The sequence below is a fragment of the Mesocricetus auratus genome, unplaced genomic scaffold (assembly GCF_017639785.1).
Source record: "Mesocricetus auratus isolate SY011 unplaced genomic scaffold, BCM_Maur_2.0 Super-Scaffold_100038, whole genome shotgun sequence".
NCBI lineage: Eukaryota > Metazoa > Chordata > Mammalia > Rodentia > Cricetidae > Mesocricetus > Mesocricetus auratus.
In genome coordinates, this window is record NW_024429216.1 from 9,461,875 (window position 1) to 9,489,410 (window position 27,536).

The 27,536-nt window shown below is 53.7% G+C and overlaps 1 protein-coding gene across 12 annotated transcripts in view; it reads left to right on the top strand.

The window, feature by feature from the left end:
- The window catches only part of Pou2f2 (POU class 2 homeobox 2), an 84,393-nt gene that overhangs the window by 45,909 nt on the left and 10,948 nt on the right, over positions 1–27,536 (top strand). For 4 of the 12 annotated variants that reach the window (XM_040734417.1, XM_040734418.1, XM_040734421.1 and 1 more), the window contains exons 1-5: positions 174–240; positions 10,842–10,907; positions 11,003–11,037; positions 11,165–11,221; positions 16,288–16,404. In XM_040734417.1, coding sequence (XP_040590351.1) covers positions 213–240; positions 10,842–10,907; positions 11,003–11,037; positions 11,165–11,221; positions 16,288–16,404 — 303 coding nt within the window. In that variant the 5' untranslated portion in view covers positions 174–212. Of the gene's footprint in view, positions 1–173; positions 241–10,841; positions 10,908–11,002; positions 11,038–11,164; positions 11,222–16,221; positions 16,405–16,608; positions 16,888–27,536 lie in introns of those variants that run through there. The other 8 variants (XM_040734410.1, XM_040734412.1, XM_040734419.1 and 5 more) reach the window with 4 other exon arrangements.

The following is a 27,536-nucleotide window of genomic DNA, read 5'->3' on the forward strand; positions in this document are numbered from 1 at the left end:
CCACCCCACTAACCCCCCACCCTCAAATGCACTCATGACTTGGGGTCGACTGGGCCGCTGGGGTAGGTCTGTGGGCCAGGGTATTTTCCCTTCCGAAGGGGGCGGACCGACCCTGTGGTTTCCTCCTGGGGTGACTTCCGGCAGGGAGGGCTGGCCCCCAGAGAGGGCGGGGAGATGACACAGTTGTTCCCCAGCCCTGGCTGGCGGGCAGCATGGTTCACTCCAGCATGGGGGCTCCAGGTAAGAGACTAATGCCTTCTCAAGGGCGGGGGAGGACAGACTGCACATTTGGGACGGCTCTGCCGACCACCCCTGCAGACCCTCCCGCTCCGCACCTCCTCTTGAGCTGTCCTCCTTGGTGTTGGGTCCTGTGCTTCAGGAACGCCCCTTTCTACCCTCCCCGGGTCTCCTTCCTCAGCTCTCTGCTGCTGTTTTGCAGTGGCCACCCGGGAGCTTCCAGTCCATCTCCCCGCGGAGGGGACCAAAGACCGGGAGGGAGTTAGTTAGGTGTTGGTAGCCGGACTTCGTGTGGGGAACGGTGGGCTGGGCAGCTTGGCTGAAGCTGCAACAGGCTTGGAAGACCGAGCTGTTGCGTTCTCCTCCGAGCCGGTGTGTGCAGGTGTGCATATGCGTGCGTGTGGGTGTGGAATTCCCAGTCCTGCCTTCGCCACTCCTGCCTAGCTTGTGAATAAGCCGTGTTGGGGGCCGCTGTGCGTGGCTGTCCATGTATGGATCCGGTAGCAATGGTTCCTTGCCTGACTTCACTGACCTGGGTGGTTCTTTCCTCGAGAAAGTCTTCCTGGCCTCCCCAGTGGAAACGGCACGAGTCCCGTCCCTCCGTCGTCCCATCCCTCCGTCGCCCCATCCCGCTTTGGCGTTCCCCATGGCGCATACATTATGTGTTTGTGGATTACTACACACGCTGGCCCCGCGTGAACGCTGCTCAGGCACCGCACCAGGTGATTCATATGTGGTGACTCATTCCATGGAAGGTGGACGTCTCTGTGCAGACTGAGCACACCTCAGGGGTGTACCTGGCACCCTAAGGTGACACAAGTGACACCCGGGCACAGCGCTGGGCCATGGCAAGGAATCACTGCTTCACAATGGCTCGCTGCCAAGTGTGTGCCAAGTTCCTGGGTGACCACAGCCATGAGTCCGGGCCCGGTGTGTGTCCCTCCTGTGTACATAAGTATGTGGGGGCATCGCCGGGTCCCTTCAACAACCTCTGCCTGCTGGGCGGTTTTCTGTGTTGGGTGTTGGTATTGGAAATACAACAGAGCCAGGCAGCTTGAGATCTGTCCTGTTGGGGCGCCATGATCAGTGGGAAGGACAGTCCTGCGGTGGTCAGGGCTGGGATGGGGGGGAGAGCAGGGATGGTAGACCCCAAAAGGTATCCAATTCAGCTATCATGGTGGCAGGGAGGGCTTCCTGGAGGAGGTGTCTGAGCGAGGATATAAATGATGGAAGTGGAAGATGACAGATTGGCATGTATGCATTCGCCTAGGTGACTATGTGGGTGTATACATACATGTACGCCTGTTCAGTGTCTATGTGAGGTCCAGACCGTCTACACATACATCATGACTGTTTCACTACCGACTCCTCCTGGCTGGAGGTCAAGCAAGAACTTGTCGCCCTGGACAAAATGTTAGACCCTTTACTGGGGATTTCTGAAGGGTGAAAAAAAAAGTCCTACCCAGGAGCTGTTACGGTTTTCACCAGTAACATCGAGAATCGATACATTGTGAGGACGTGATTGATACATTGTGTGGCCTTGGGCGGACACACTCGCCGCCTCGTCTCGGGCTCTCCGAAGTGTCTCGGGGGTCTTCTTGGTTATCTCTGACACTCTGAGTCTGCACATGGGTGTGTGCGTGTCAGAGTATCTGAGCCTCTGAATTTACCAATGTGCTGGCGTCTGTGTGCCACTCTGGACATGACAAACACAGGTGTGTGTACACATATCTGGATGGACTTTTTGTACACCAGCCTGTGGCTTCATGTCAAAGTCATGTCTAAGCGTGTGTCTCCCTGTAGGTCTTGCGTGCGTGGGTGTGCGTAATACGAGTGTGTGCACACATGTAAATGTGAGTCTGGGAAAGCCTGTGTGGAGGTCAGAGGTCAACCGCAGGATGTCAGTCCTCGCCTTCGACCGTCTTCACCACGGGCTAGCCGCTTGGCCAGCTCCTAGGTAGTTTTTACCTCTCGTCTTGCCATCGAAGCACTGGGGCTGCAGAACAAGCCTTACCCAACCTGGCTTTTTGAAAACAGCGTTCCAGGGACTTGAACCCAGGCCTTCATGTTTGCACGGCAGGTGTTTCGCCCACTGAGTCATGTCCCCCGGTTCCTCTATTACAGCTTCAGGAAGGGCTGCTTTGGCATCTCAGGGTGTGTTAGACAGGACCAAGCCCTGCAACCTGGGCTGGATGTAAGGCGTTGTATGTAAGGCGTCCTGGGCGGTGGCCGGCGGAGGCTTTGTGGCTTGCTTTGGATAACGTTGACTCTGTGCACCAGGGCCCTCTCTTGCATTCATTCATCTGTTCCAAACACACGTCCCTTCCAGACCGAGGCCGTGAAGGGTGGCGTCCCTGATGTGCACTCCTCTCTGGGATCTGTACACACCCGTGTCGGGGAGGAGAGGTCGTCCTTGCTGGATGTGGCCGGGCTGTGTACCACCCCTCTTGTTGTGTCTGCTCTCTGAATCTCCACCCTCCTGACAGGACACAAGTGTTCAGTCCCTTGAGGTTACCTGGGACAGCTGTAGGGTTGGGAGGCGTAAGATGCCACTCCCGGGGAGGCAGGGGGCTGGGCCAGCTGGGCCCACAGAGGTTCCCGGCAGCGCCCGGCCCTGCCCACGGGGGCTCCCAGGCCACAGACTCGATGAAGACTGTGGAGGCAGAGGACCCAGGGGACAGGCCAAGTGGGGCCCGGAGGGTGAGGGGCAGTCCTCGGGCTCTCTATATTTAGCCCCGTTTTCGGTAACTACTAACGAGAAGCTAGCCTAAGTCTGCTAAAAACTGGCCGGGGGAAACGCAGAGGAGAAGTGAAAGTCAGAGGGGGAGGGGCCAGGGAGGGCGGACGGGACCCAGGGTCCCAGGCCTGGACCATTTGGGCCAAGTGAGGGTGAACTCAGCGCTTGGACGGCCTGGGGGTGGTGGGATTTAAGGGACAAGGCAGCTCCAAGAGAGCCTGGTTCTTCTCCCTGCCTGGGACGTCAGGGAGGGGCCGTCATAAAGAGTCACATAACATTTCCATGTGATTGAGGCTTCAGAAGGTGCCAGGGTTCTGGAGCTCACTGAAATCGCTTGGGGAGGGGGTCAAAAATCTCAGTGCTAGGACTGGGGGGTGTGGTTCCGTGGTAGAGCACTCACTGAGAATGCAGAGGTCCTGGGTTCTAGCCTAACAGCACACGCACATGCATACGCACACACGCAGGGACACACACGCAAGATTTAAAAATAAATCTGGTCCGGGTGGTGGTAGCGCATGCCTTCAATCCTCCCAGCACTTGGGAGGTGGAGGCAGGAGAATCTCCGAGTTGGAGGCCAGCCTGGTCTATAGATCGAGTTCCAGGACAGCCAGGGCTACACAGAGAAACCCTGTCTGGGAGAACAAAAAAACAAGACAAAAATCTGGAAGCCCAGGTCACCTATGTGTCTGAGCAGTGGGTAATGGCAGCAGATTTCCGGAGAGCAAGGGCAGTGATAAGGGCGTCCCTGCCTGGACTGGGGCTGAGGCAGAGTCTTGGGTGGCTCATGCCCCGATCCCCGACCCCGGGCATCATTTGGTGAAAATGGAGCTCTAACAATGTGTTGGTTCACGCTTGTTTGTCAGCCCTCGGCAGGTTGATACAAGAGGAATATCGAATCTGAGGTCAGCCTGGTCTACAGCGTTAGTTCCAGGACAGCCCAGGGCTACACAGAGAAACCCTGTCTCGACTCCCGCATTCACCCCTGACCACAAGGCCCCCCCAAACTAGCAAGAAGGACCTACAACAGTGCACAGCACAAAAATGGGCACAGGCCACAATCCAAGCTGCCTGGGAGGCTAAGGCAAAAGGATTGCAAAGTTCAAGGCCAGCCTGGACAAATCATGGAGACCCTGTCTGGAGATAAAAAGTGAGATTGGGGCCGGGGTGCAGCTTACCTGTCAGGGAGCTTGCCTAGCATGGGCTTGAGCCCCATCACCCCAGAAACCGGGCTCTGGTGCCTGCCCAGAATGCAGAGCAGAGGCGGAAACAGAGTCCACAGTCATCCTTTGAGTACAGTGAGTTTGAGGCCAGCCTTTGCTGCATGAGATCCTTGCTCCAAAAAGGGGAAAGCCATGCCTATACTACAGCTCAGTGGTAAAGCACCTGCCGAGCGTGGTTGAGGACTCCAGTCGAGTCCGTCCGTCTGTCCATGGAGCCCTGTTTACCCTGCATGGGAGGAACTTGGCCCTTTTCTTGCCAGGTGTGGAGTGCTGGATCATGGTATAAAAGTTTAGGAAGAATAAGGCGAACGGAACGGTGCCGTTCTCCCTCAGACGACAGTCCGTCCCTAGCTACCACCCCGTCAAAGGGCAGGGGCAGGGGCACTTCCTTAGGTGGACAGGGTATGATGGGGTGCATACTGGGGGAAGCCGAGAGGAGAGAGACAGAGACCGTGGCAGAGGGCTGGAGGAGCACTGATATGTTTGCCTTAATTCTAGAGGCTAGAGATCCAAGATGGGGTTCTGTGGGGGGGGGGTCCTTCTAAGGCCTGTGGCTTGCCGGTGGCTGTGGCTTGCCGGTGACGGTGTTCTCCTAATGGTCCGTGTGGTCTTCCCTCTGTGTGTGTCTCTGTCCCCTCTCCCCCTTTTTCAACTCTTAGGGATCCTCCTGCCTTGGCTTTCTTGGTGCTGAGGTTGCAGGCCATATTCCTCTTCCTATAATTGACAGCAATCGGCTTAAATAATGACTTTGTTTTACCTTATGTATTTCCTTTAAGACCCTACTTTTCAAATCAGGTGTGGTGTGTACCCGTAGTCCCAGAACTGGGCGAGATCACATGGGAGGATTGTGAGTTTGAAGCCTTCTGGGCTACCCACTGAGTCCCTGTCCCCCCAAAAATTTTAGCTTGGTTGGAGGTGTACCTCAGTGGAAGGACTGCTTGTCTAGAAGGCATGAAGCTCTGGGTCCGATCATCAGCCCCTCCTAACGTGTGTTGATGCAGGTAATCCCAGCTCTCGGTAGACGGGAACAGGGGAATCGGAAGTTAAAAACCCTCCTTGTCTACATACTGAGTTTAGGGTTAGCCTGGGCTGCATGACATCCTGACTCAAAGAAAAAAAGTTAGGGGCAGCAAGATGTCTCAGAGACAGTCCTGACGCCCGAGTTCTGCTCTGGAACTCACGCGGTGGAAGGAGAGAACCAACCCCTGCAAGTCGTCTCTGCCTCTCACCTGCTGTAGCACATGTGTGCACTCGAACTCAGGAGGCAGAGGTGGACGGATCTCTGTGAGTTCAAGGCCAGCCTGGTCTACAGAGCGAGTTCCAGGACAGCCAGGGCTGTACAAAGAGACCCTGTCTCAAACAAGCAAATAGAAAGGAAGGGAGGGAGGGAGGGAGACAGGGAAAAAGGAAGGAAGGAAGGAAGGAAGCAAGGAAGGAAGTAAGGAAGGAATTCCATCTCCAAATACAGTTACTTTCAGACTAGACCAGACATGTGATATGGCTTTGGGGGCGGGACTAACCTCACAGCAGAGGGCAGGGGTGTTTGTGGAACTCTGGGGTGGTGAGGCCAGGGGCTGCCCCATCTATGGGAGGTTCAGGCGTTTGGCAGGTGGGAGTCACAGAGCCTGCCGACTGTGGCTGTCAGGCGGATTCTGTGTTGGAGAACAGTGGGGGACTGGAGGCATGGCGGGTGGTAAGGCTGGCCTAAGTGGCCTGGGTGCTTCTTGGCCAGGAGCTAGGTGGAAGGCTGCTGAGTCAGGCGTAGGAACTGGCCATGGCGTTGTGTCTCAGGGATGCTACGAGGGGTAGGATTCTGGACCCGGGAAGGGCTAGATGCTGCCTGGAGAAGGGCTGAGGTGGGTGAGTTATAGTCATTGTCCAACTCTTGTTTCGTCTCTGTGCCTCTCTCATTGGCAGCCAAAGTCTGAGCACGGGGCCTGGGCTTCTGGAGGGTCCTGAGCACCTGTGCCCCTCTCTAGCCCTTCCCACTCTCCCCAGTCCTCCCCTCCCCTGCCCCCAGCCCTCCCCAACCCTCCCCTGCCCTCTGCAGCCCTCCCCAGCACCCCCAGCCCTCCCCTAACCTCCCTAGCCTTGTTCAGCCCTCCCCTCCCTAACCCTCCCCTTCCAGCCTAGGCCTTCATAGAAACACGCAGTGGCTTGTTTTTAGCTTCTATTACATGTGTGTGCCAGTGCGCGGGGTGACTACATATACATGTATATGCCCCTGTTTGTGGAGGCCAGAGATCAAACCTAAGTGTCACTCCTCAGGGTGTTTTTCACATTTTGGGGGGCTGGGGGGCTTCGAACAGGGTTTCCCTGTGGCTTTGGAGGCTGTTTTGGAACTAGCTCTTGTAGGCCAGGCTGAACTCAGGCTTAGTGGCGAGAACGGAATGGTTATCCCGAACCATCTGGCCAACTCTTCAACTTACTTTTCCAAGATGGGGTCTGTCGCTGGGACCTGGGGCTTGTGGGTTAGGCTGGGCTGACTGACCAGCTGGCCGTAGGGTGCACCTCCCCCCAGTGCTGGAATTAAAAACCTGTGAGAGACGGCTCAGAGGTTAAGAGCACTGACTGCTCTTCCAGAGGTCCTGAGTTCAATTCCCAGCAACCACATGGTGGCCCACAGACATCTATAATGAGATCTGGTGCCCTGTCTGACCTGCAGGCATATTATATGCAAGGAGAATGCTGTATATATAATAAATAAATCTTAAAAAAAAAGAAAGAAAGAAAAACAGCCGGGCGTTGGTGGCATACGCCTTTCATCCCAGCACTCGGGAGGCAGAGGCAGGTGGATCTCTGTGAGTTCGAGGCCGGGCTGGACCGACAGCCTCCAAAACAATACAGAGAAACCCTGTCTCGTAAAAACAAAAACAAAACAAAACAAAACAAACAAAAAAAAACCTGTGCCTGGCTTTTTACATGGGTGCTGAGGATTGAACTCCACCTTCATGCGTGGACAGCGAGCATTTTACTGACCCGGTAGTCTCTTGGGTCACTTATTTCTTGGGGGTGGTGGTAATGATCTCACCAAGGACGTGCATACGAAAGACAAGCGCCCCATGTCCCGCTGAGAGGCCCACCCATGCTCTGCCCTTTCTGTGCTTCGTTGAAATATGACGTACAAACAAGGCATCCCAGCATTCCAGAAGCTGAGACAGGAGGATTGCTATGAGTCTGAGACCAGCCTGGGCTGAAGAAGTCCTGTTTCAAAACAAACAGACAAACAAGGGACTGAGGGTTTAGCTCAACTGGCAGAGAGCTTGCCTAGTGCAGAGTCCTGGACTCCATTCTCAGCACTGCGCAAACAGGGTCTGGTGATCACAAGTTCAAGGTCATCTTCAGCTATATAAAGAGTTCAAGGCCAGTCTAGGCCGCCTGAGGCACCACCTGCAAACAAAAACAAAACAAGAGCACGCACTTAATCCCAGTACTCAGGAGGCAGTGGCGGGTGGATCTCTGAGAGTCGGAAGCCAGCCTGAGTTCTAGGACAGCCAGGGTTACACCGAGAAACCCTGTTTTGAAAAAACAAGCCCGTAACAGAGCCAAGTGCTTGGATTTTAAGCTGCCAGCTTGGTGAGCTCTGAGATAGGAAAACCTGTTGGCTCCCTCGTGTCTTTCCTAGTAAGTGCTCATTATGATTCATGACAGTAGCAAAACTACAATTATGAAGTAGCAAAGAAATAATTTTATGGTTGGGGGTCTCCACAATATGAGGAACTGTATTAAAGGCTAAATCTGCTGGGCGTTGGTGGCGCACGCCTTTAATCCCAGCACTCGGGAGGCAGAGGCAGGTGGATTTCTGTGAGTTTGAGGCCAGCCTGGTCTACAGAGTTCCAGGACAGCCTCTAAAACAATACAGAGAAATCCTGTCTCCAAAAAAAAAAAAAAAAAAAAAGAGAGAATGCTAAGATCCACTGCCTTCCATAGGGGGCCTAAGCAGTTCGTTTGGTTTGTGTGTGTGGTTTTTTTTTTTTTTTTTTTTGGTTTTTGCTTTTTGTTTGTTTGTTTGTTTGTTTTTTTTTTGGTTTTTCGAGACAGGGTTTCTCTGTGGCTTTGGAGGCTGTCCTGGAACTCGCTCTGTAGACCAGGCTGGTCTTGAACTCACAGAGATCCACCTGCCTCTGCCTGTGTTACCATCTGTAACTCCAGCTCTGTGTGGTCTGATGCCTCTCCTGGGCTCTTTGGGTTCTTACACACACACACTTGGTTTTTTGAGACAGGGTTTCTCTGTGTAGCCCTGGCTGGTCTGGGACTCGCTCTGTAGACCAGGCTGACCTGGAACTCACAGATATCCATCTGCCTCTGCTTCCTGGACACTGGGATTAAAGGCGTGTATCACTGCCACCTGGCTTGTTTTTGTGAGTTTCCAAAAAATTATTTATGCCGGGCAGTGGTGGCGCACGCCTTTTTTTTTTTTTCCAGTCAGGGTTTCTCTGTGGCTTTGGAGGCTGTCCTGGAGCTCGCTGGGAATGGATTCTAGGCCCCTGTGCATGCTACAACACTCTGCCGCTGAGATACACGCTCAGAGTTTGCTCTGCTCACCGGCTACGCAGACGTGGAGGACCTGGCTCACAGGCAGTGGCCATGTCCCCAACTGTCCCTAGAGCCTTGTATTACTCACACTCCGACCAGCAACACACACAAGGCCCGACTTGACCTTTTTTTTTCTTTAGTTATGTATATGGTGAGGGGGTCAGTATGCGCACATGTTCGCAGGCTTTGGATCCCCTGGAGTTGGAGTTACAGGCAGTTGTGAGCTGCCAGACGGGGTGCTGGGAACTGAACTCCAGTCCTCTGTGAGATTTAGGCCGGGCAGTGGTGGCACACACCTTTAATCCCAGCACTCGGGAGGCAGAAGCAGGCGGATCTCTGTGAGTCTGAGACCAGCCTGGTCTACAAGGGCTAGTTCCAGGACAGCTTCCAAAGCTACAGAGAAACCCTGTCTCCAAAAAAACCAAAGAACAAGAAAACCAAACCAAAAAAAAAAAAAAGAAAAGAAAAAGAACAGTACTTGATCTTAAGATCCAAGCCCCCTCCTGCCCCCTGGGACCAGCTTTGGATTAGGAAATCTGACAAGAGTGGGCTATACTTCACCTCATCCTCCCAATCCTAGACTCCTACTGTTTTCCTTGGTGCACAGATCCTTTCTAAGGTTTAGCCTGCCTGCCTTCGGCCACCACATGAGGTGCAGAGCACGCTGGAGTTGGGTGCCTTCTTTGGTAGGGCAGGATTTCGTGACTCTGCTGGGGCTTTTGGGTAATTGAGGAGGGGTGTCATGAGTAAAGCCAGAGACCATCCGGAGCCAAGGTCACCGGAAGGACTTGGAGTGTGGGTTGAACATCTTGGGCATGGGTTGAGGTCAGGGAACTCAGAGCAGGTGAGGCTGAAACCCAGGTCCGGCCCAGGCGCCAGGCAGGGTAGGAGTTGATACCATGATGAGTGCAGACTTTGGACTGCTGAAGATGAGGCTGGGGACTGTCATCCCAGAGGGGTCCACGTTAGAAGCAGGGGCCCGGATCCAGGTGCACCAGGCTGCAATCAGGATACCCACCGCGGCTGGGGTAGCAGGTTTGGTTTGCTGTGAAAACCCTCGGAGCCACAGCGCCCTCCACGTGAAATGGGGAATCTTAGTGCCAGTGGCTCGTGTGTCCTGCTCAGCTCTGTGCTGGGTGGTGGCAGCCGTGCACCTTTGAGGGCGGGCGCCAGCACGGGGAGGACTTTTGTCTCTCTGGTGCCTGGCTCACTCCCTGCCTGCTTCCTTGGGTCCTGGAAACTATAGAATGTGTGTAGTTTTTTGTTGTTGTTGTTGTTTTTTTGTTTGGTTTTTTTACGAGACAGGGTTTCTCTGTATTATTTTGGAGGCTGTCGGTCCAGCCCAGCCTCGAACTCACAGAGATCCGCCTGCCTCTGCCTCCCGAGTGCTGGGATTAAAGGCGTGCGCCACCACAGCCCGGCAGAATGTGTGTAGATTTAAGAGGGCAGCTGGGATTCCAGTTTGCCGGAGCCATGTCTAGGCTTGCTTTGAAGGCCCGGGTCGGGGTAGAGGTGGATGGCGATGGCGTTGGGGTTGGAGAGGCGCGGGGTGGGGCTGCCAGGCTTGTGACATCCGGCAAGACGGAAGCCCGGTGGGAGTTCTGTGGGACGTGGGGACACGGGGACAGGGAAAATGGTGGCTCAGAGGATGCCTGAATCACACCCTAACCCTGACAGCTCTCTGCTTGGGCGTTCCAGTCACCCCGTCACATCTCACTTGCCCTACTCAGAGTGGAAAACACGTCTCACCCAAAACCCGGTATGGCAGGTCTAGAGCTTCAGCCACCGGCGGGGGGGGGGGGGCAGAGGATGCACCGGCTCCTTTATGGAACCCCTCCGCTCCTCCCAGACAGCTGATGCTTCGTGAGTCCACCCCGCCCCCAGGGCCTCGCAGTAGCTGACACCTCCTGTACCACTGTTTGGAGGTGCCCTCTCTTGTCCTTCCAGGGGAGGGCAGAGGCCCAGAGCCCTCTGAAAGATTCTCTGAAGTGTCCGGGGTAGGAGTGGGGTTGGGAAAGACAAGGGGGGGTGGGAGTCAGCAGAAGGAGGACCTCAGAGCCCTCCCGGCTTCCTCTCCCTTCCCTCCATCTTCACTCCTTCTCTGTTTCCAGAAATAAGAATGTCTAAGCCCCTGGAGGCCGAGAAGCAGAGTCTGGACTCCCCATCCGAGCACACAGGTGAGTGGGGGTGGGCGGAGGGAGGGAAGTGGGCAGGTGGCATGGGAGCGGTGTGTGGGAATGGCTGCCAACATGCCCTCTCTATCCCTTTACAGACACCGAGAGAAATGGACCAGACATCAACCATCAGGTCAGGATGGCTCAGACTCGTTAGGGAGGGAGGGGAGGGAAGGGCAGAGCTGTCAGTGGGGGGCAGGTGTCCAGAGAGCCTTTCACGACCCCATATTCATCTCCTTGCCCCAACTCTCTCTTCACAGAACCCCCAGAATAAGGCTTCCCCATTCTCTGTGTCCCCAACTGGCCCCAGCACCAAGGTAAGAACCCTGGAGACAGTCCCGGGAAGGGGTTGGCACATGGGACAAATGGTATCTTCAGCTTGTCTGCCCTGGACCCAGATCCTGCAAGAGGACCCGGTGACAAGGTTCCTCCTGCCCCTTCTCACCCTTGGGTTCCCGCCCTAGGCTTGTGTGACTCACCCAGTCTCCTTCCCCTTCCCTAGGGGGTGGGGGTGGCCAGGGAAATCCCCCCCAGAGCCCCAGGGCGATAACAACAGGAAGCCAAGGCTCCTCCCCCATCCCGACTTCCCTGGCCAAAGGGGCCTGAAGCACCTCTGTACCCCATCATAGAGAGAGAGAGAGAGAGAGAGAGAGAGAGAGAGAGAGAGAGAGAGAGAGAGAGGAACGGGTTAAGAGAAGTTGGCAGGACAGCCCTGGGAAGGAGAGGGTGATGGAGAAGACTCTTAGGCCATGTGGGACTTAGGGAGCTTCTGGGGCTCCATTTAGCTCCACTTAGCCTGATGGTGGTAAGGGCCTCAGAACAGGTTCAGACGCCTAAAAGGAGAAGCAGGAGTTTGGGGGCACGGACAGAGCCCTGACCCGGGGTGGCTGAAGGACGAGGTGAGGCTCAGCCCAGCCCTGCAGCTTTGCTCTGTGACCATGGGAAAGTCACTTCCCCTCTCTGGGCTTCTTAGTTTCCCCTTCTCTAACCCTGGGGGAGGGGAGGGCCGTCAGACTGCAGACTGGGTGGCCTCCAAGGCGCACTTTCCCCTCTGCCCCCAGTGCCTAGAGGACAAGATGAGCAAGCGTCTTTTGTACTCTGTACTAGGACAGGGGGCTGGGGTCAGAAAGACACCCCCGCACCCCGCACACCCCCCTGGGACTCTTGAGATGACCGTAGCTTAGTGCTGGCCCCAGCTCCAGCGGAGTGTGCCCATCCATCTCTCCCCCTCCCAGCAGAAGCTTCCTGTGGGAGGCAGGAAGGGTCCTTCCTCCCCTTCCCAGGCCGGGAATTTCTTCCACACTTTACCGGCTTCTCCGGCCCTGGCCTTATCTGTCTCTGCGCCTCTCTGCACTGGAGTTTCCCCAGCTGCAGCGATCCGTGTACTTCCATCCCTGACGTATCTACGCACCGCTGCGGATTATTATTTACATAATAATTTTGTTAAGTGGCTCAATTCTTTAAAACATTTTATTATGGAAAATGTGATACGAAAATACCAACCCCCAGGAACCCATCAATCAGTTTCAGCAATTACCAACTCATGAACGGCTTCGTTTTTTCAACAGCTCGAATAAATGGGTTTTAAATGGAAATTTCATGAATGGAAAACCAGAATCACTTACCATGGAAATAAATACAACGATTATTAAATTCTACCCAGAGTCCCTCATATGCTGAAGGGTCTAACCCCGGGCCTCTTCTCCACTGGTTGAAAGGGAAGATTAGCCAATATCGGTGAGATGCTTAAAATGTCATCTCGGTCAAGTGTGCCAGGGCGAGCATTCAATGCCAGCTCTCTGGAGGGCAGCCTAGGCTGCAGTAGTGAGTTCCAGGCTAGTCAGGGCAACTTCGCAAGACCCTGTCTCAAAGCAAAGCAATGGGCCGGGGAAGTGACTGACTCCGCTGGCTGAGTGTTTGTCTAGCATGCATGATGGCCCTGGGTTTGATTCCCAGTACTCCATAAGCCCGGGATGGTAGTACATCCCTGAATCCTAGCACCAGGAGGTGGAGGCAGGATCATCAGAAGTTCGAGGTCATCCTTGACTACCTAGAGAATTTGAGAGCAGCCTGTGCTGCCTGAGACCTGCTTCAAAAATAAAAGCTGAGCATGGTCATGCACGCCTTTAATTCTAGTACTTGGGAGGCAGAGTCGGGGTGGGTCTCTGTGAGTGCAAGGCCTGCCTGGTCTGCAGAGTGAATTCCAGGCTAGCCTATCTCAAAAAACCAAAAACAAAACAAAAAGATGTCCAGTGTTTTTCAACTGCATATTAAAATACAATATATGTATCAAAACACATGGATTATTAATATGTCATTCAGAATATTCCCAAATTATGCATACCCCAAGAATACTGTTGGATATAGTGATACATGCTGCTTTTTCCAGCCCTAAAGAGACTCAGGCAAGGAAAGTGCCCTGAATTTTGAGGCCAGCCTGAGCTACACAATGTAGCAAAACCCTGGGGTTTTGCTTTTTTTTTTTTTTAATAAGTTAGCACTTTGATGGAAGGTGGATTGAGATGACTCAGTGGGTAAAGATGCTTGACCTGAGTTCAATCCCTGGAACACATAGGATGGAAGGAGAGAAGTAATTTCTGCAAGTAGTCCTCTGACTTCCACATCTGCGTTCTGGCGTGTGTATAGCTACACACACAAATAAAATTAGATTAAATTAAAATAAATATTCATAAGTTGATTACAGCTAGCCATGAGACCCTTAATATCCTTTCCAGGAAAAGTCCTTATCTCCAACTTCTTTTTTTTTTTTTTTCTTCCAAGAAGGGTTTCTCTATGTAGCCCTGGCTGTTCTGGAACTTGCTCTGTAGACCAGGCTGGTCTCGAACTCATTTTCTTCCAAGAAGGGTTTCTCTATGTAGCCCTGGCTGTTCTGGAACTTGCTCTGTAGACCAGGCTGGTCTCGAATTCACAGAGATCCACCTGCCTCTGCCTCCCAAGTGCTGGGTTAAAGGCATGTACCGCCACCCCAACTCATATCTCCAAATTCTAATAATGTCACTTCCTGCCTCTTCCTTTTATCCCCCAAACTCCTGACACTTCAGTCCCATAATCTGAGACACCAGGGTCTGTCATTCAGCCTTTCCCGAGCCTCTGTGTATCAGATGTCACTCCGCACGCCACATGTCACTCACTGTTAACCTGCTGTGTGTGTCTGCTTGCATAAACTGTTTCTCGCTCTCTGGATCTCCTTTTGCAAAATGAGATGCCAAGCTGACAGATGGCCCCTAATGTCTGGCCTGGTCCAGAAAATAAGTTATTCATCAAACTGGCCGTCTCCGAAACACTCCCACGCACCCTGGACCCACAGGCCCTGCTGCTGGGTAGTTTTCGTTGCTGTTGGTTTGAGGAGGAGAGGAAGAGGTCAAGGATGGCTTGGCTCTGGCCTGTCTCATGTATTTGATGCAAGCTATCTCCACATTATGGTGATGGAGACGCCAGAGCCTCCCCCGGCTCATCCTCAGGCCGGGACCAGAGGCGCTTTGCTGTCCACGGTGACTCCGTTTTACTCTCTGAAGTGAGCGACCAGTAAGAGCAGGGTGGGTAAGCAGGGTTTCCTGCTTAGTTCTCCAGCTTGACCCGCCCACTCTTGCCCCATCCCCCATGGACATCATCTGCTCGGATCCATAATCAGATGAAGTACCAAGCTGTTTATTTTTGGAGCTAGGGCATCAATGTGTAGCACAGAGGCTGGTCCTCAAACGCACAATCCTCCTGCCTCAGTCGCCCAAGTTTTAGGATTACAAGTGCTCACACCATACCCGCTCCAGCTGGTGAGGTTTTATTGTTTTGTTTTGAGTTTTTTCCAGAATAAATTTTTAGAAATTATTTTTTAGTTGTTTTTTTTTGAGACAGGGTTTCTCTGTGTAGCCCTGGCTGTCCTGAAACTCGCTCTGTAGACCAGGATGCCCTCGAACTCACAGAGATCCACCCGCCTCTGCTTCCTGAGTGCTGGGATTAAAGGCGTGCGCCACCATTGTCTGGCAAATTTTTGATATTATAATACAATTACATCATTTCTCCCTTACCTTTCCTTTCTCTAGATCTTTCCATATTGCCTTTCTTATTATTTTTCAATCTCATGGCTGCTTTTTTTAAGTTTATTTTTATTTAAATTAAAAACAATCTTTTTTTTTTTTTCGAGACAGGGTTTCTCTGTAGCTTTGGAGGCTGTCCTGGGACTCACTTTGTAGACCAGGCTGGCCTCGAACTCACAGAGATCCGCCTGCCTCTGCCTCCCGAGTGCTAGGATTAAAGGCGAGAGCCACCAATGCCCTGCTAAAAACAATCTTATTTTACATACCAGTCCCAGTCTGCCCCCCCATGGCTGCCTTTTTCATTTGTTGTTATTACATCTATCCGTCTGTCTGTCCATCCATCCGTCCGTCCATCCATCCATCCGTCCATCCATCTGGTCCTAAATACATGTGCAGCCCTCGTTACCCTGGCTCTCACAGTAATCCTCCTGCCTCTGCCTTCTCCTGAAGTGCCTGGATTACAGGTGTGCACCACCATGCCCAGCTTCTGGAGGTGACTTTTTTTAAAAACATGCAAGACCCTTCTTTTCAACAACAAAAAATAATTGTATTTTATGTATGTGAGAGTTTGCATGCATGCTTGTCTGTGAGCCGTGTGCACATATGCACGTGTGCATGCTCGGTGCACACAAGGACCAGAAGAGGGTGCCAGGTACCCCAGAACTTGAGTTATTAATCCATGGTTGAGCTGCCGTGTGGGTGCTGGGAACCAAACCTTGGTCCCCTGGAAGAGCAGCCAGTGCTCTTAACCTTTGGGCCGTCTCTGCAGTCCGTTAACAAAATTTTACTCCAATGGGCAAATACTAGCTGTAACCCCTAGCGGGGCGTGGTGGCGCACACCTTTAATCCCAGCACTCAGGAAGCAGAGGCGGGTGGATCTCTGTGAGTTCCAGGCCAGCCTGGTCTACATAGTGGGTTCCAGGACAACCAGGGCGACATAGTGAGACCCTGTCTCACAAAACAAAAAGCAAAAACAGCCAAAGAGTTGTACCCCAAGCTGAAGCAAAGGGGAGGGGCATGTGCGAGCCCACGAGACCGCCCCAGGGTCGTAGCACGGACACTTCCCATTTTATAGGTGGGGAAACTGAGTCCTGGGGGGAGGCAGGTGCTTTCCAAAGGTGGCCTCTCCGGGAGGGAGAGAACACTGCGGCCAGAGAGGTGGCCAGAGGCCTCAGGTCACGCTTGCCACTGCTCTAGCCCGCTCCCCTGTGCCAGCCCAGGGCTGCCACAGCCACACGTATACCCTCTTTTTTGGTTCACAGGTGGGCATTCTCTCTGGCCTCCACTTAACATTCTGGGGTCCCGGACCCTGCCTCTCTCCTCCCCAGATCAAGGCTGAAGACCCCAGTGGTGACTCAGCCCAGGCAGCACCCCCGCCCCCCCAGCCGGCTCAGCCTCATCTGCCCCAGGCCCAACTCATGTTGACGGGCAGCCAGCTAGCTGGGGTAAGTATTTGGTGAAGGACCCCGGGGCAGAAGGCAAGAAGGTCCCCACCTGCCGCGAAGGCCGTGCGGGTGACAAGTCTCACCGAGGCCACAGCCACTGTCTCCAAGATGAGTCTCCTAACGCTTGAACTCGCGTACTAACCCCTCTCTGCCTTCTCTGTCCCTGCCGCCGCCCCGCTCTCTGCCTGCTCGGCTGTCCCGCAGCTCACCGCGCTGATGCCTGCTCAGCAACAGCTCCTCCTTCAGCAAGCCCAGGCCCAGCTGCTGGCTGCAGCGGTGCAACAGTCCAGTGCCGCCGCCGCCAATGCCGCCGCCGCCGCAGCCGCTGCCTCCTCCGCCTCCTCCTCCTCCTCCGCCTCCGCCTCCGCCTCGCAGCCCCCAGCCTCCTCTGGGGGAGGCGACCTGCCGCCATCACAGCCCGCCAGCCAGCCCCCGGGGACCCCACAGCTCACCTTGTCCCAACCCATCCAGCTCACAGCACAGGTAAGGGCAGCCACCAGGCACCCTGCTGCTTGCAGCAAGGGACCTGCAGAAGCAGGGCACGTGCTCAGGGTGGGGATAAGTGGTCCACGAGGGCCCTTCCACGACATCAACCGTGTGCCGGGTGGTTCTGCAACTGTGCGGGAGCCTTGGGAGGCACCAACCGTGTGCCTTCCCATCCTACAGATGGTTAAATTGAGGCTTGAGTGCCCGTCGTGGTGGGTTGAGCTACATGCTTTCTGTTCATTCTCTAAAAGCTCAGCGTGTAATGAGGAAGCCGGAAGGCACCACCCTCATTCCCAGGGATGGGGTCTGTATGGAGAGATGGCTGCTCTTTCTTCCAGAGGTCCTGAGTTCAATTCCCAGCACCCACACGGTGGCTCACAACTATCTATTATGAGATCTAGTGCCCTCTTCTGGCATACAGGCATACGTTCAGGCAGAGCATTGTGTACATAATAAATAAATGACTCCTAAAGACAAGCAAAACTAAATGAAAAGGCTGGGAATCAGAATTAGTGCTCCAGAATCAGTGCTTGGGAGTGTAGCTCAGTTGGTAGAGTGCTTGCTTGGCATTCACAGAGCCCTGGGTTCAAACCCCAGCACACACCTATGACCCCAGCACTCACCTATGACCCCAGCACTCACCTATGACCCCAGCACTCAGGAGGTGAAAACAGGCAGGTGAGAAGTTCAAGATCAATAGCAAGTTCGAGGACAGCCTAGGATACATGAGACCTGTCTCGGAAAACAAAACAAAACAAAAATGCAAATTAACACAACCCCTGAGAATTAGCGCCCCACTTCTTGGTTCACCCCACAAGATGATTCTTCCAGTTAAGAGGCCTATGAACTACACTTAAAATCATGTTTCAGCTGACGGTGGTGGCGCACGCCGCTAATCCCAGCACTTCGGAGACAGAGACAGGTGGAGCTCTAAATTCGAGGCCAGCCTGGTCTACAGAGTGAGTTCCAGGACAGCCAGGGCTACACAGAGAGACCCTGTCTCAACAAACAAACAAAACAAAACAAAAGCCATGTTCCACCCTGCCTGTGCTGTAGTTGACACATTTACCCCGAGTCACGAATCAGCGGCTATGCTTGTTTCTTGGAGTCGCCATTACAAGCTGCCATCAAGCAGATTATTAGAAACAAACAAACAAGAAAAAGAAATGGTGCTCCATGTATTGGAGCATATCTGCAACCCCAGCACTCAGGAGGCCAAGGCAGGAGGACCACTGTGAGTCTGAATCCAGCTTGTGCTACCTAACAAAACCCTGTCAAAAAAAGGAAAACAACAAAAATAAAACCCACCGACCCACAAAATCTAGACATGTATCAGCTCAGGCTGCACTGCCGAGGTTAAGAAATATGATGTCGGCAGAGCCGTGCTGTCTGAAGGTTTAGGGGGAAAAAGTCTCGCATGGTCCTTAGTGTCCAAGGTGCGGGTGGATCGGGTTGGTCACTTTGGGTTCTGTCTGCATTAACACCTGAACTTGTTTTTCTGTGTATGTCTGTGTTCTGATTGCTTGCTCTGATTGGGTACCAGGCTTATTTTATGACCTGTTTCAAAATAAGGTCATATATACGGGTACCAAGGATCAGTACTTTAACCTATCTTTTGGGGGTGGGGCACAATTCAACTCAACAGCAATGGATATATTGTCCATACAGTGGCAGCCTGTAGCACGTGGTAGTTCAAAAGTGGTGAGACTTAGTGCCTGTCTTTAATTCCAACCCCCAGGAAGCATAGGCAGGATCTCTGTGAGTTTGAGTCCAGCATGCTCTAGGTAGTAAGGATAGCCAGAGCTACATAGTGAGACCCTGTATCACAAAAACAAAAGACAAAGTCATGAGACTTGATCTCAAGATAAAAAAATTAAAAGAAGGCTTTAGTTCAGTGGTAGTGCCCCTGCCTAGAATCCCCCAGTGATGGGCTGGGGGCGTGGCTCAGTGGTAGAGCCCCTGCCTAGAATCCCCCAGTGATGGGCTGGGGGCGTGGCTCAGTGGTAGGGTGTTTAGCTAATATGCATGCAAGAGGATTAGGTTAAATCCCCAGTAGAGGAAAACAGAAAAGTCAGTAGAGAAGCCCAGCACTGGCTTCCCATGGGCTCCTCTCTGCAGCCCCTCCTACCTGTCTTGTTCTACAAGCGCTTGAGTTCACACAGTCTAAGGCGGTGAAAATCTTGGGAAATCCTGTAGCAAAGAAGCCCTTTCAGCTTGCCTCAGGGTAGCTTTCACCACTTTCCTCTGGTGCCGTCTCCCCCCCCCCCCACTCCTGGGGAACTGTCTGTGAGGGGGCTGTCCGGTCCTTGTGGGGCTGTCCTTACTGGGAGTTTACCCATCCTAGGAGGTCCAGCTCATTACCGCTGCACCCCCCAGCACTTTCCTGAACACGCAGCTGGGCCTGCAGCCTGCCCTGCTCCACGAGGGCTCTTCCTAGCTTAGCCCACTCCCTGGGGGCTCAGCCCGTGGCAGTCACTGGTACCAGACGCTGCCGACAATGACCTCCAAGGGTCAAGCGTCATGCCCGGGCGAGCCTCAGGGCACCGTGTGAGTAGGATTGGCGGAGCTGGCCTGGGAGCTCAGGGCTCTAACTAACCGCACGGTCTGCCTGTGGTGGCTGCCGTTCTTCACGGGGCGTGGTTTCCAGTCCCCTCCCACCAGGGCCACCAGAGACCCTGCAGCAGGTGCGCCTGCATCCCTCGCTTGGTAGCACACAGCACAGGGACTTGGGGCTCCTCTGTCAGGGCATTCATTGGCTCTGGTCCCGTTTCACCCCCCACCCTGAGTTACTCTGGACATCCATCATACCCAGCTCGAACCCCCCTCGTCCGTGTGAGCTTTCCTCTTACGGCGGTGTCTGCGTGGGGCTGGGGAGCTAACTTTCCTGCCTGCGTGAGGCTGGGGAGCTACCTTTCAACAGTGTACAGGCAAGGGAAGAGGTAGGCGGCCTGCTGTGGGGCTGGCCATCCCGTCACCCCGGGAGAGAACCGTGAACACTGCCTGCCTCCGTGCAGACTCAGGACCACAGTCACACTGATGCTCAGCCACCTGCTGTCCCGTCGCGCCCCCGTGGCTAGATCTCCCTGCTTCTCCCCGCAAGCCCTTTCCTCCTGCTCATTTCCCTCTTCCAGAATGAGCCACCCTTGTTCTGGATCTTTCCCCTCAGTGCCTCAGCAGGTGCAAAGCTGAATACAAATTCTGGGAATTCATTCACACGGGCTGAGTTACCCCATGGCCTCATGTGCTCAGGAGTAGCTTGTGCTGTACCCCCTGCGCTGGGCAGCGCACAGGGACCAGGTACTGCCCCTCCCACCCCGGCTTGCCCATGGACCTGATAGCTCCCCTACGCTTCCACTACCTGCGCCTGCTCAGATCCGTCCCTGCAGTCAGGTCACCGACATCCCTAGGCCTCCCTGGCAGGATCTAAGGACTTAGGAATGAGTCACAGGTATCTTTGCCTCCCAAGGGACTCCCCTGCTTATAGTGAAACAGGAATAATTAAAATGTGTTACGTTTGAAAAGAAGTCCCATCCAAAGCACTGTTAGAGGTGTGGGTATAGCATAACGGTAGAACCCCTGCCTAGAATCCCCCAGTGAAGGGGCTGGGGGCATGGCTCAGTGGTAGAGCCCCTGCCTAGAAAGCCCCAGTGAAGGGGCTGGGGGCGTGGCTCAGTGGTAGAGCACTAGAGCACTTGCCTGGTTTGCCTGAGGCCCTGGGTTCAAACAAAAAGAAAAGAAAAAAAAAGAAGGTTCATGATGTAATAATACAAAATAAAAAGGGGAAGTTTCCGTTAGTTAAACTGTTTGGTACTATGTTTCCCTGCAGTTTCTAAGCTGTACCTATGAAAGGGTGATTATATTATGTACAGATGGATAATTGGCCTGTGTGGTGCGTTCTACAGAGGGAACTGTGTGGATTTTTATCAAATCAATGAGGGCTGTTTTGTTGTTACAGTTTTTCTTTTTTTTTTTTTTTTTTTTTTTGGTTTTTCGAGACAGGGTTTCTCTGTGTTGTTTTGGGTTGTTACAGTTTTTCAATCAAGGAAAGGGAAAGCATCTCTTCAGGGGAGTGTTTCAGAATGCCTGCAGTAGGGGTTGGCCTTGACTGAAATTAACTGTGGAAATATTTTGCATTTGTAGAGTGGGGAAATGCTATAGAATGATACTTAACAAAAATCTCTTAGGCTGTGCCGGGCGTTGGTTGCGCACACCTTTAATCCCAGCACTCAGGAGGCAGAGGCAGGCGGATCTCTGTGAGTTCGAGGCCAGCCTGGTCTACAGAGCGAGTTCCAGGACAGCCTCCAAAGCCACAGAGAAACCCTGTCTCGAAAACCCAAAAAAAAAAAAAATCTCTTAGGCTGAGAGGGTGTGGTGACTGGCAGTCCCCTGTGGGTCTGGTGGAAACTTGGAACCAGGGACACGTCTAGTGAGCGAGGGACTCAGGAAGGCTTTTGGGAGGTGTGGTGAGACTTCTGTCCTGCCAGCCAGCTCCCAAATAATGACATGGAGACTTCTTATTAATGAGGAAAGCTCGGCCTTAGCTTAGGCGTGTCCCGCTAGCTCTTATAACGTAAATTAACCATCCACACGCTAATGTATCTTAATCTATTAAATTACTCGTCTGTGCTCCACCACGTGGCTTTTAGGTCTCTCCCACTCTGTGTGTCCGTCCGACCCACTCTGCGTCTCCACAGCATCTCTCTCTGCCTCTCTTCTTCCCAGAGTCCTCTCTGTGCCTGTAAGTCCCGCCTGAACCTCCTGCCTAGCTATTGGCCACTTAGCCCTTTATTAAACCAATCAGAAAGCGCCTTGGCAAAGACACACTTCACAGCACACGAAAAGATGATTCCCCAACAGTTCATAGGTGGGCGAGCAGGAGGAAAGACGGTGGGGAGGGCACTCGAGACTGGAGAAAGCGGGAAGGCTCTGAGGCGGGGCGCTGGGAGAGGCAGCAACGCGGAGGATAAGCGAGTTGAGCATCATCCAGTCCAAAGCTGAAGGCAGCTGAGGGGCGAGGGGAGTGTTTGTCCCAGACCACTGAAAGGGCCGCTGCAGAATATTGGGCCCAGCTCCACGGATGCCTCCTTCATGGGGCAAGTAAAATAACACCTACATCTCCCTGCTCAAGGAAACAGGTGCACCCACTGGCCTAGTTTGAATCTGTGCCTGAGATGACAGCCCGAACCCCTTCTCACCCTGGGGTCTGAGCATGGGGCAACACAGGTCCCCAGACAGCGGAGCTGATCCGGGTTGTTTTTTGTTTTGTTTTGTTTTTGGGTTTTTTGAGGCAGGGTTTCTCTGTATTGTTTTGGAGTCTGTCCTGGAACTCGCTCAGTAGACCAGGCTGGTCTCGAACTCACAGAGATCCGCCTGCCTCTGCCTCCCGAGTGCTGGGATTAAAGGCGTGCGCCACCAACGCCCGGCTGATCCGTGTTGTTTTAAGAAGGGACAGTGGGGCCAGACCTGGAGGTGCGGTTCAGCACACAGATTGCGTGGAGTTCTGAACTTAGGCCCTGCCTACTGATCCCTGCTTCAGGGTGTGCAGTAACTCGGGAATTTAGCAAGAGGTGACATGGGTTAGAAGACTCAGAATGCAAGTTTTCCTACCTGTTGACTCCCTCGTTCGTTCTGGGACCCAGCCAGGACCTCACTCGATCCTGCTCCTCTGCTACCTTTAATTCCTCTTCCCTTCCCCAACCCTTTTTAAAGGCAGGTGTGGGGGCATCCCAGCATCCAGGAGGCAGAGGCAGGCAGATCTCTGAGTTTGAGTTGCAGCCTGCTCTACAAAGCCAAGGAGACACAAAAACTCCACACACAGACACACACACACACATGCAAAACAAACAAAAGTACTTTTTCAGCTTTATTTTTATCTTCTGTGTACCTGTGTGTGTTTATGTGACTAATACGCCTTGCCGGGGCCTGGCCTATAGAGGCCAGGTGTCCGGAAGCTGAAGTTGCAGGCTGTTGTGAGATGTCCTGCTAGGTACAGAATTTGGGACCTCTGTTTTTGTTTTTGTTTTTGTTTTTTTTTTTGAGGCAGGGTTTCTCTGTATTGTTTTGGAGGCTGTCCTGGAACTTGCTTGGTAGACCAGGCTGGTCTCGAACTCACAGAGATCCGCCTGCCTCTGCCTCCCGAGTGCTGGGACTAAAGGCTTGCGCCACCACCGCACGGCCGAACTTGGGACCTCTTAAAGAGCAGCAAGTGTTGTCAACCCAAGCCATGTCCCTCTTTTGTTTTGAAACCGAATCCCCATATATGGCTCGAGCTAACCTTGAACGTCTCTGTAGTCCAGGCTGGCCCTGAACCCTTGCTCCTCCGTCTCAGCCTTCCAAATGCTGGGGCGACAGGCGCATATACCCCTGCTCCTGCCTCCTCCCCCACTCAGAGCTCTTCCTCGTGGAATGACTGGAGTGGTCACTCCTATTCAAGTGGCATTCTTGGAGTCCCTTGTGTAGACAGATCATGCCTACTCGTGACCCCTGAGGGCTGTGTGCCCTGGCAGGGAAACAGACCAGCAGCAAGATGGGTGACGCACAAAACGAAACAAGGCCTCGTGGGAAAGGGCGGGGCCCAGTCTAATGGTGGTGAGGAAAGATTGCACTGAGAAAATGGCCTTTGAGAGCCGAGGGCTGAATGAGTCAGCCTTGACAGGAGTATGGGGGGCAGGGAGAGGGAACCAGGAGACCAGGCAGAGGGGGAAGCAGCTTGACTTGTTCAAGGCTCATGGGGAGCCTTGCGGGTGGGACGGAGTGGCCAAGGACAGCTCCTGAGGGGTGTGGGCAAAGCCAGGCGTGGTGGCTGGGAGCTGAAGGCAGGAGGATCGGGAGTCAAGGCCAGCCTTAGCTGTATGTGAGACCCTGTTTCAAAACAAACAAACAAACCCACTGCAGGCTGGGGATACGGCTTGTTCTGTGAAGCACTTGCCGAGAAAGCGTGACGGAGACTCAGGGGGATCCCCAGGCCCCTTGCAAAATTGCCAGGCTCAACAGTTCTTACCCGTGATCCTAGCTCTGGGGAAGCAAGAGGCAGCAACAGGGGGGCCGGGGCTCGCTGGCCCACCAGCCTGGCTGAATGGTTGAGCTTTTGGTTCAGCGAGAGACCCTGTCTCAAAAAATGAAGCGGAGGGGCCGGGGAGATGGCTCAGTGGTTAAGAGCACCGGCTGCTCTTCCAGAGGACCCGGGTTCAATCCCCATCACCCATATGGCAGCTCAGAACTATCTGTACTGCAATCCGACCCCCTCACACAGACATGCGTGCAGGCAAAAACACCAGTGCACATGAAATGAAAATAAATAAAATAAAACACCTTATTATAGGTGGAGAGCAAGTGAGGTAGATATTTATCATTGATCTCCCTTCGGTCCCTACATGCATGCATGCACATGTATACAGGCGAGCACGCGCGCACACACACGCACACGCACGCACATACAAAGGAAGTGAGTTGGGGGGCAGGCATAAGGGAGAAGACTAAGAGAAAGGGACTGAAATTCTGAGGCTAGGAGTGGCGGCCCATCTCCGTAATTCTCGCACTCACTCAGGCTGAGGCCACCGGGGCTACAGTTTGGGAGCCTAACTGTAAAGACAGAACACAAGTGTTTTAACCGGGGGTGTGGCCAGTGAGCAAGGGCGCTTGTGCGGGCCCTGACTCTCATCTACAGCACTGCACGGGTGGTGCACGCCTGTGATGGAACGCAGGCCTAGTGGCATGCTGGGCAGGGCGTCTGATCCTGTGTGGGGCCATGCTCTTGGCTGCGATTCCAGAAGCAGAATCGAGGGGAGTCGTAGGAAGTGGGGAGACTGGCTTGCACAGGAAGTGACCCTTCGGGGACATGGATTGAATGGGCTGAAGGATGACTCCAGGGACTCTCTGGACCTAGATGATTTTCTGAATTACGAGAGAATCAAGTGTTTCCTTGGATCTGTTGGGACTTAAACCCCGCCCACCGGGGGGTCTCACTCAAACTCACTAAGATGCACCTGCCTCTGCCTCCGGAGAGCTCAGATTAAAGGTGCGCGCCACCACACCTAGCCAGAAGGATCTCTTAGTGACTCAAGCGGGGACATCACACGGGCAGGTGGATGTCCCAGGCCGACACTCAGGGGAGCCTGGGTGGGAGCTGGACCTTGTCAGTGACTAAGACGGGGCAGATTTGGAAGCCAGATGGGACTCCCACTGTTGACGGCTCGTGATGGGGTAGGATGTGGGAAGGAACAGTGGGGGCTAGCGCCTGTGTGTAAGTAATGCGCTCACATTTCTGAAGTGCTCACCAAATAATGACATCACTCAGGCCCCAGTGAGACCCAGGGAAGAAAGCCCAGATGTGGCCCAGATGAGGGGATGACTCAGGACTCCAGAGTCAGGCTATCTAACACACCTGTGACCACACGTGTTTACCCTTTTTGTATGGTGGAAACATGTAAGGTCTTTGGGGGTGGTGGCTGGGGTACAGCTTCGGTGGTAGAGCATTTGTCCGGCATGCTTGAGGTCCTGGGTTCAACCTCCAGAACTGACAAAAACTATTGTTGTTCTTCTTGCTGTTTTCAGACAGCCTCACATACTCCAGTCTGGGCTGGAAGTTGAAATGTAGCCCAATAACCAAAACAAAAAACAAAAAACAAAGCCGGGCGTTGGTGGCGCACGCCTTTAATCCCAGCACTCGGGAGGCAGAGGCAGGCGATCTCTGTAAGTTCGAGACCAGCCTGGACTACCAAGCGAGTTCCAGGACAGCCTCCAAAACCACAGAGAAACCCTGTCTCGAAAAACCAAAAAAAAAAAAAAAAAAAAAAAAAAAAAGAAATGTAGCCCAAACTGACCTTGAACTTCTATCTGCTTGTCTCTACCTCCCAAGTGCTGGGATCTCAGGCTTACGCCAACACAACTCACCCTTTCGGCTGCTGGGAAGTATGCGATACGTTATTAATTACATTTTCCCGCCATCCAACCGAGACTGTGTGCCCTGCCCCGTTCCCCATCCCCCATGTGCCCTCGCCTAGAACGTTCTAATCGCTCCCATTCATTTGGTTCCCACAGTCCGCCTCTTCCTCCTCCTCCCCCTCCTCCAGTCTAGACTTAATTCAATGCCGTGTCCAGAGCTGGCCACAATGCACCACATGCCACCACCTGCAGTCATGGCAGTGTGGAGCGGCTTTTCGGGGGTGGGAGCCGTGGGACGCAGGACCTCCTGTCCAGTGCACTGGGGTGAGGCGAGGCACCTGGGCCGTCGCAGCTGGCCAGCTCCGGGGCCCTGGGCTCCGCCCATTCACCCCACATCTTTCTCACCCGCCCCTCACCCCCAGAGTTCACCCAGACCTGATGAGAAAGCGATCACTCACCCCCCACCCCCTCCACCCATGTAGCACATTAGCTATGTATTTGTCTTTCTGCCCGCCTGCAGCAAGGCGTGGTCAGTTTGTCCCGTTGCCTGATAGGCATGAACACTGGAGGCTGCAGTTGGTTCCTTACCAGGCTGGCTGTGGTAGCACCCACCCATTACCCCAGCAGAGGGGGCAGAGGCAGGAGGATTGTAACCCGTGTGAGGGCAGCTCGGGCTCTATACTGAGTTCCAGACCAGCCAGGGCTGCATAATAGGCTGCATCTCACAAAAAGGAAAGCAGAGAGGGCTGGTCTCTTCCCTTTTCAGCTTCGGTGGGGTATGCTAACCCTCCCAGCTGCTCAGAGGATAAAGCAATTGACTTAGGAACTGTGCTGGGTGGGTGGAGGGGGGGGCGGCTCCAGCATCTCTCAACTTCACCATTTGACGCTGGGGTAGCACTCCCCCAAGTGGTCAAAGAGAGTCACGCGGCCTCCCTGAACTGTGGACAGGAGGCCCCTCCTACTGGCCATGCCCAGGCCTGTGCTGACACACTAGAGTCTCTGACTCCTTCCCTCAGCAGATAGAGGGAAGACCTCTGTAGGCACGGGTGCCTCTCTGGGTGAGGATAACGTGAACAGTGCTGTGATTCCGGCGGTCCGGCGGGACAGAAAAGATTGTGGTGTGATTAATGTAGTGACAAGTGGCCGCTCTGCGGAAGAGCATCCGAGGGAGACTTGAATGCGGTGGGTGGGGTGCTCCTGGCCGGAATCGCAAAGGCCTTGGGGGTTGTTTTCGGGGTCGAGTGACAAGGGGGAGTTGGTGTGGAGAGGTCAGGAAAGCCATGGGGAGAGTTAGGCTGCGGCAGTGTTTGGAGTCTACCACGTGTGGGATTGAAAGATGGTGACGGCTGGGTGGGTTGTGAAAATGCCCGGCTTTCCGTTGGTGGTGGCATCATTGTAGCCTGTTCGCCGTGTTCAGAGCAGAAGGAAAAGCCTCAGCCCCAGCCAGAGGGAGGGAAACAGCTACGTTTTCCCAGCCAAATTCATGGCTTCCCTCCCAGATGACTGTGGATGTTTGCTCTCTGTCTTTTTAATTTAAAGAAGAAGTTTATAGATTTGTCTATTTCATGTGAATGACTGTTACATGTATGTCTGTGCTCCATGTGCATGCCTGGTGCCCGTGGGTGAGAGGAGAGGGCATCAGATCCCCTGGAACTGGAGTTACAGATGGTTGGGAGCCGCCGTGTGGGTGCTGGGAATTGAACCCAGGTCCTCTGGAAGAGCAGTCAGTGCTCTTAACCCCTGAGCCATCTCTCCAGCCCCAG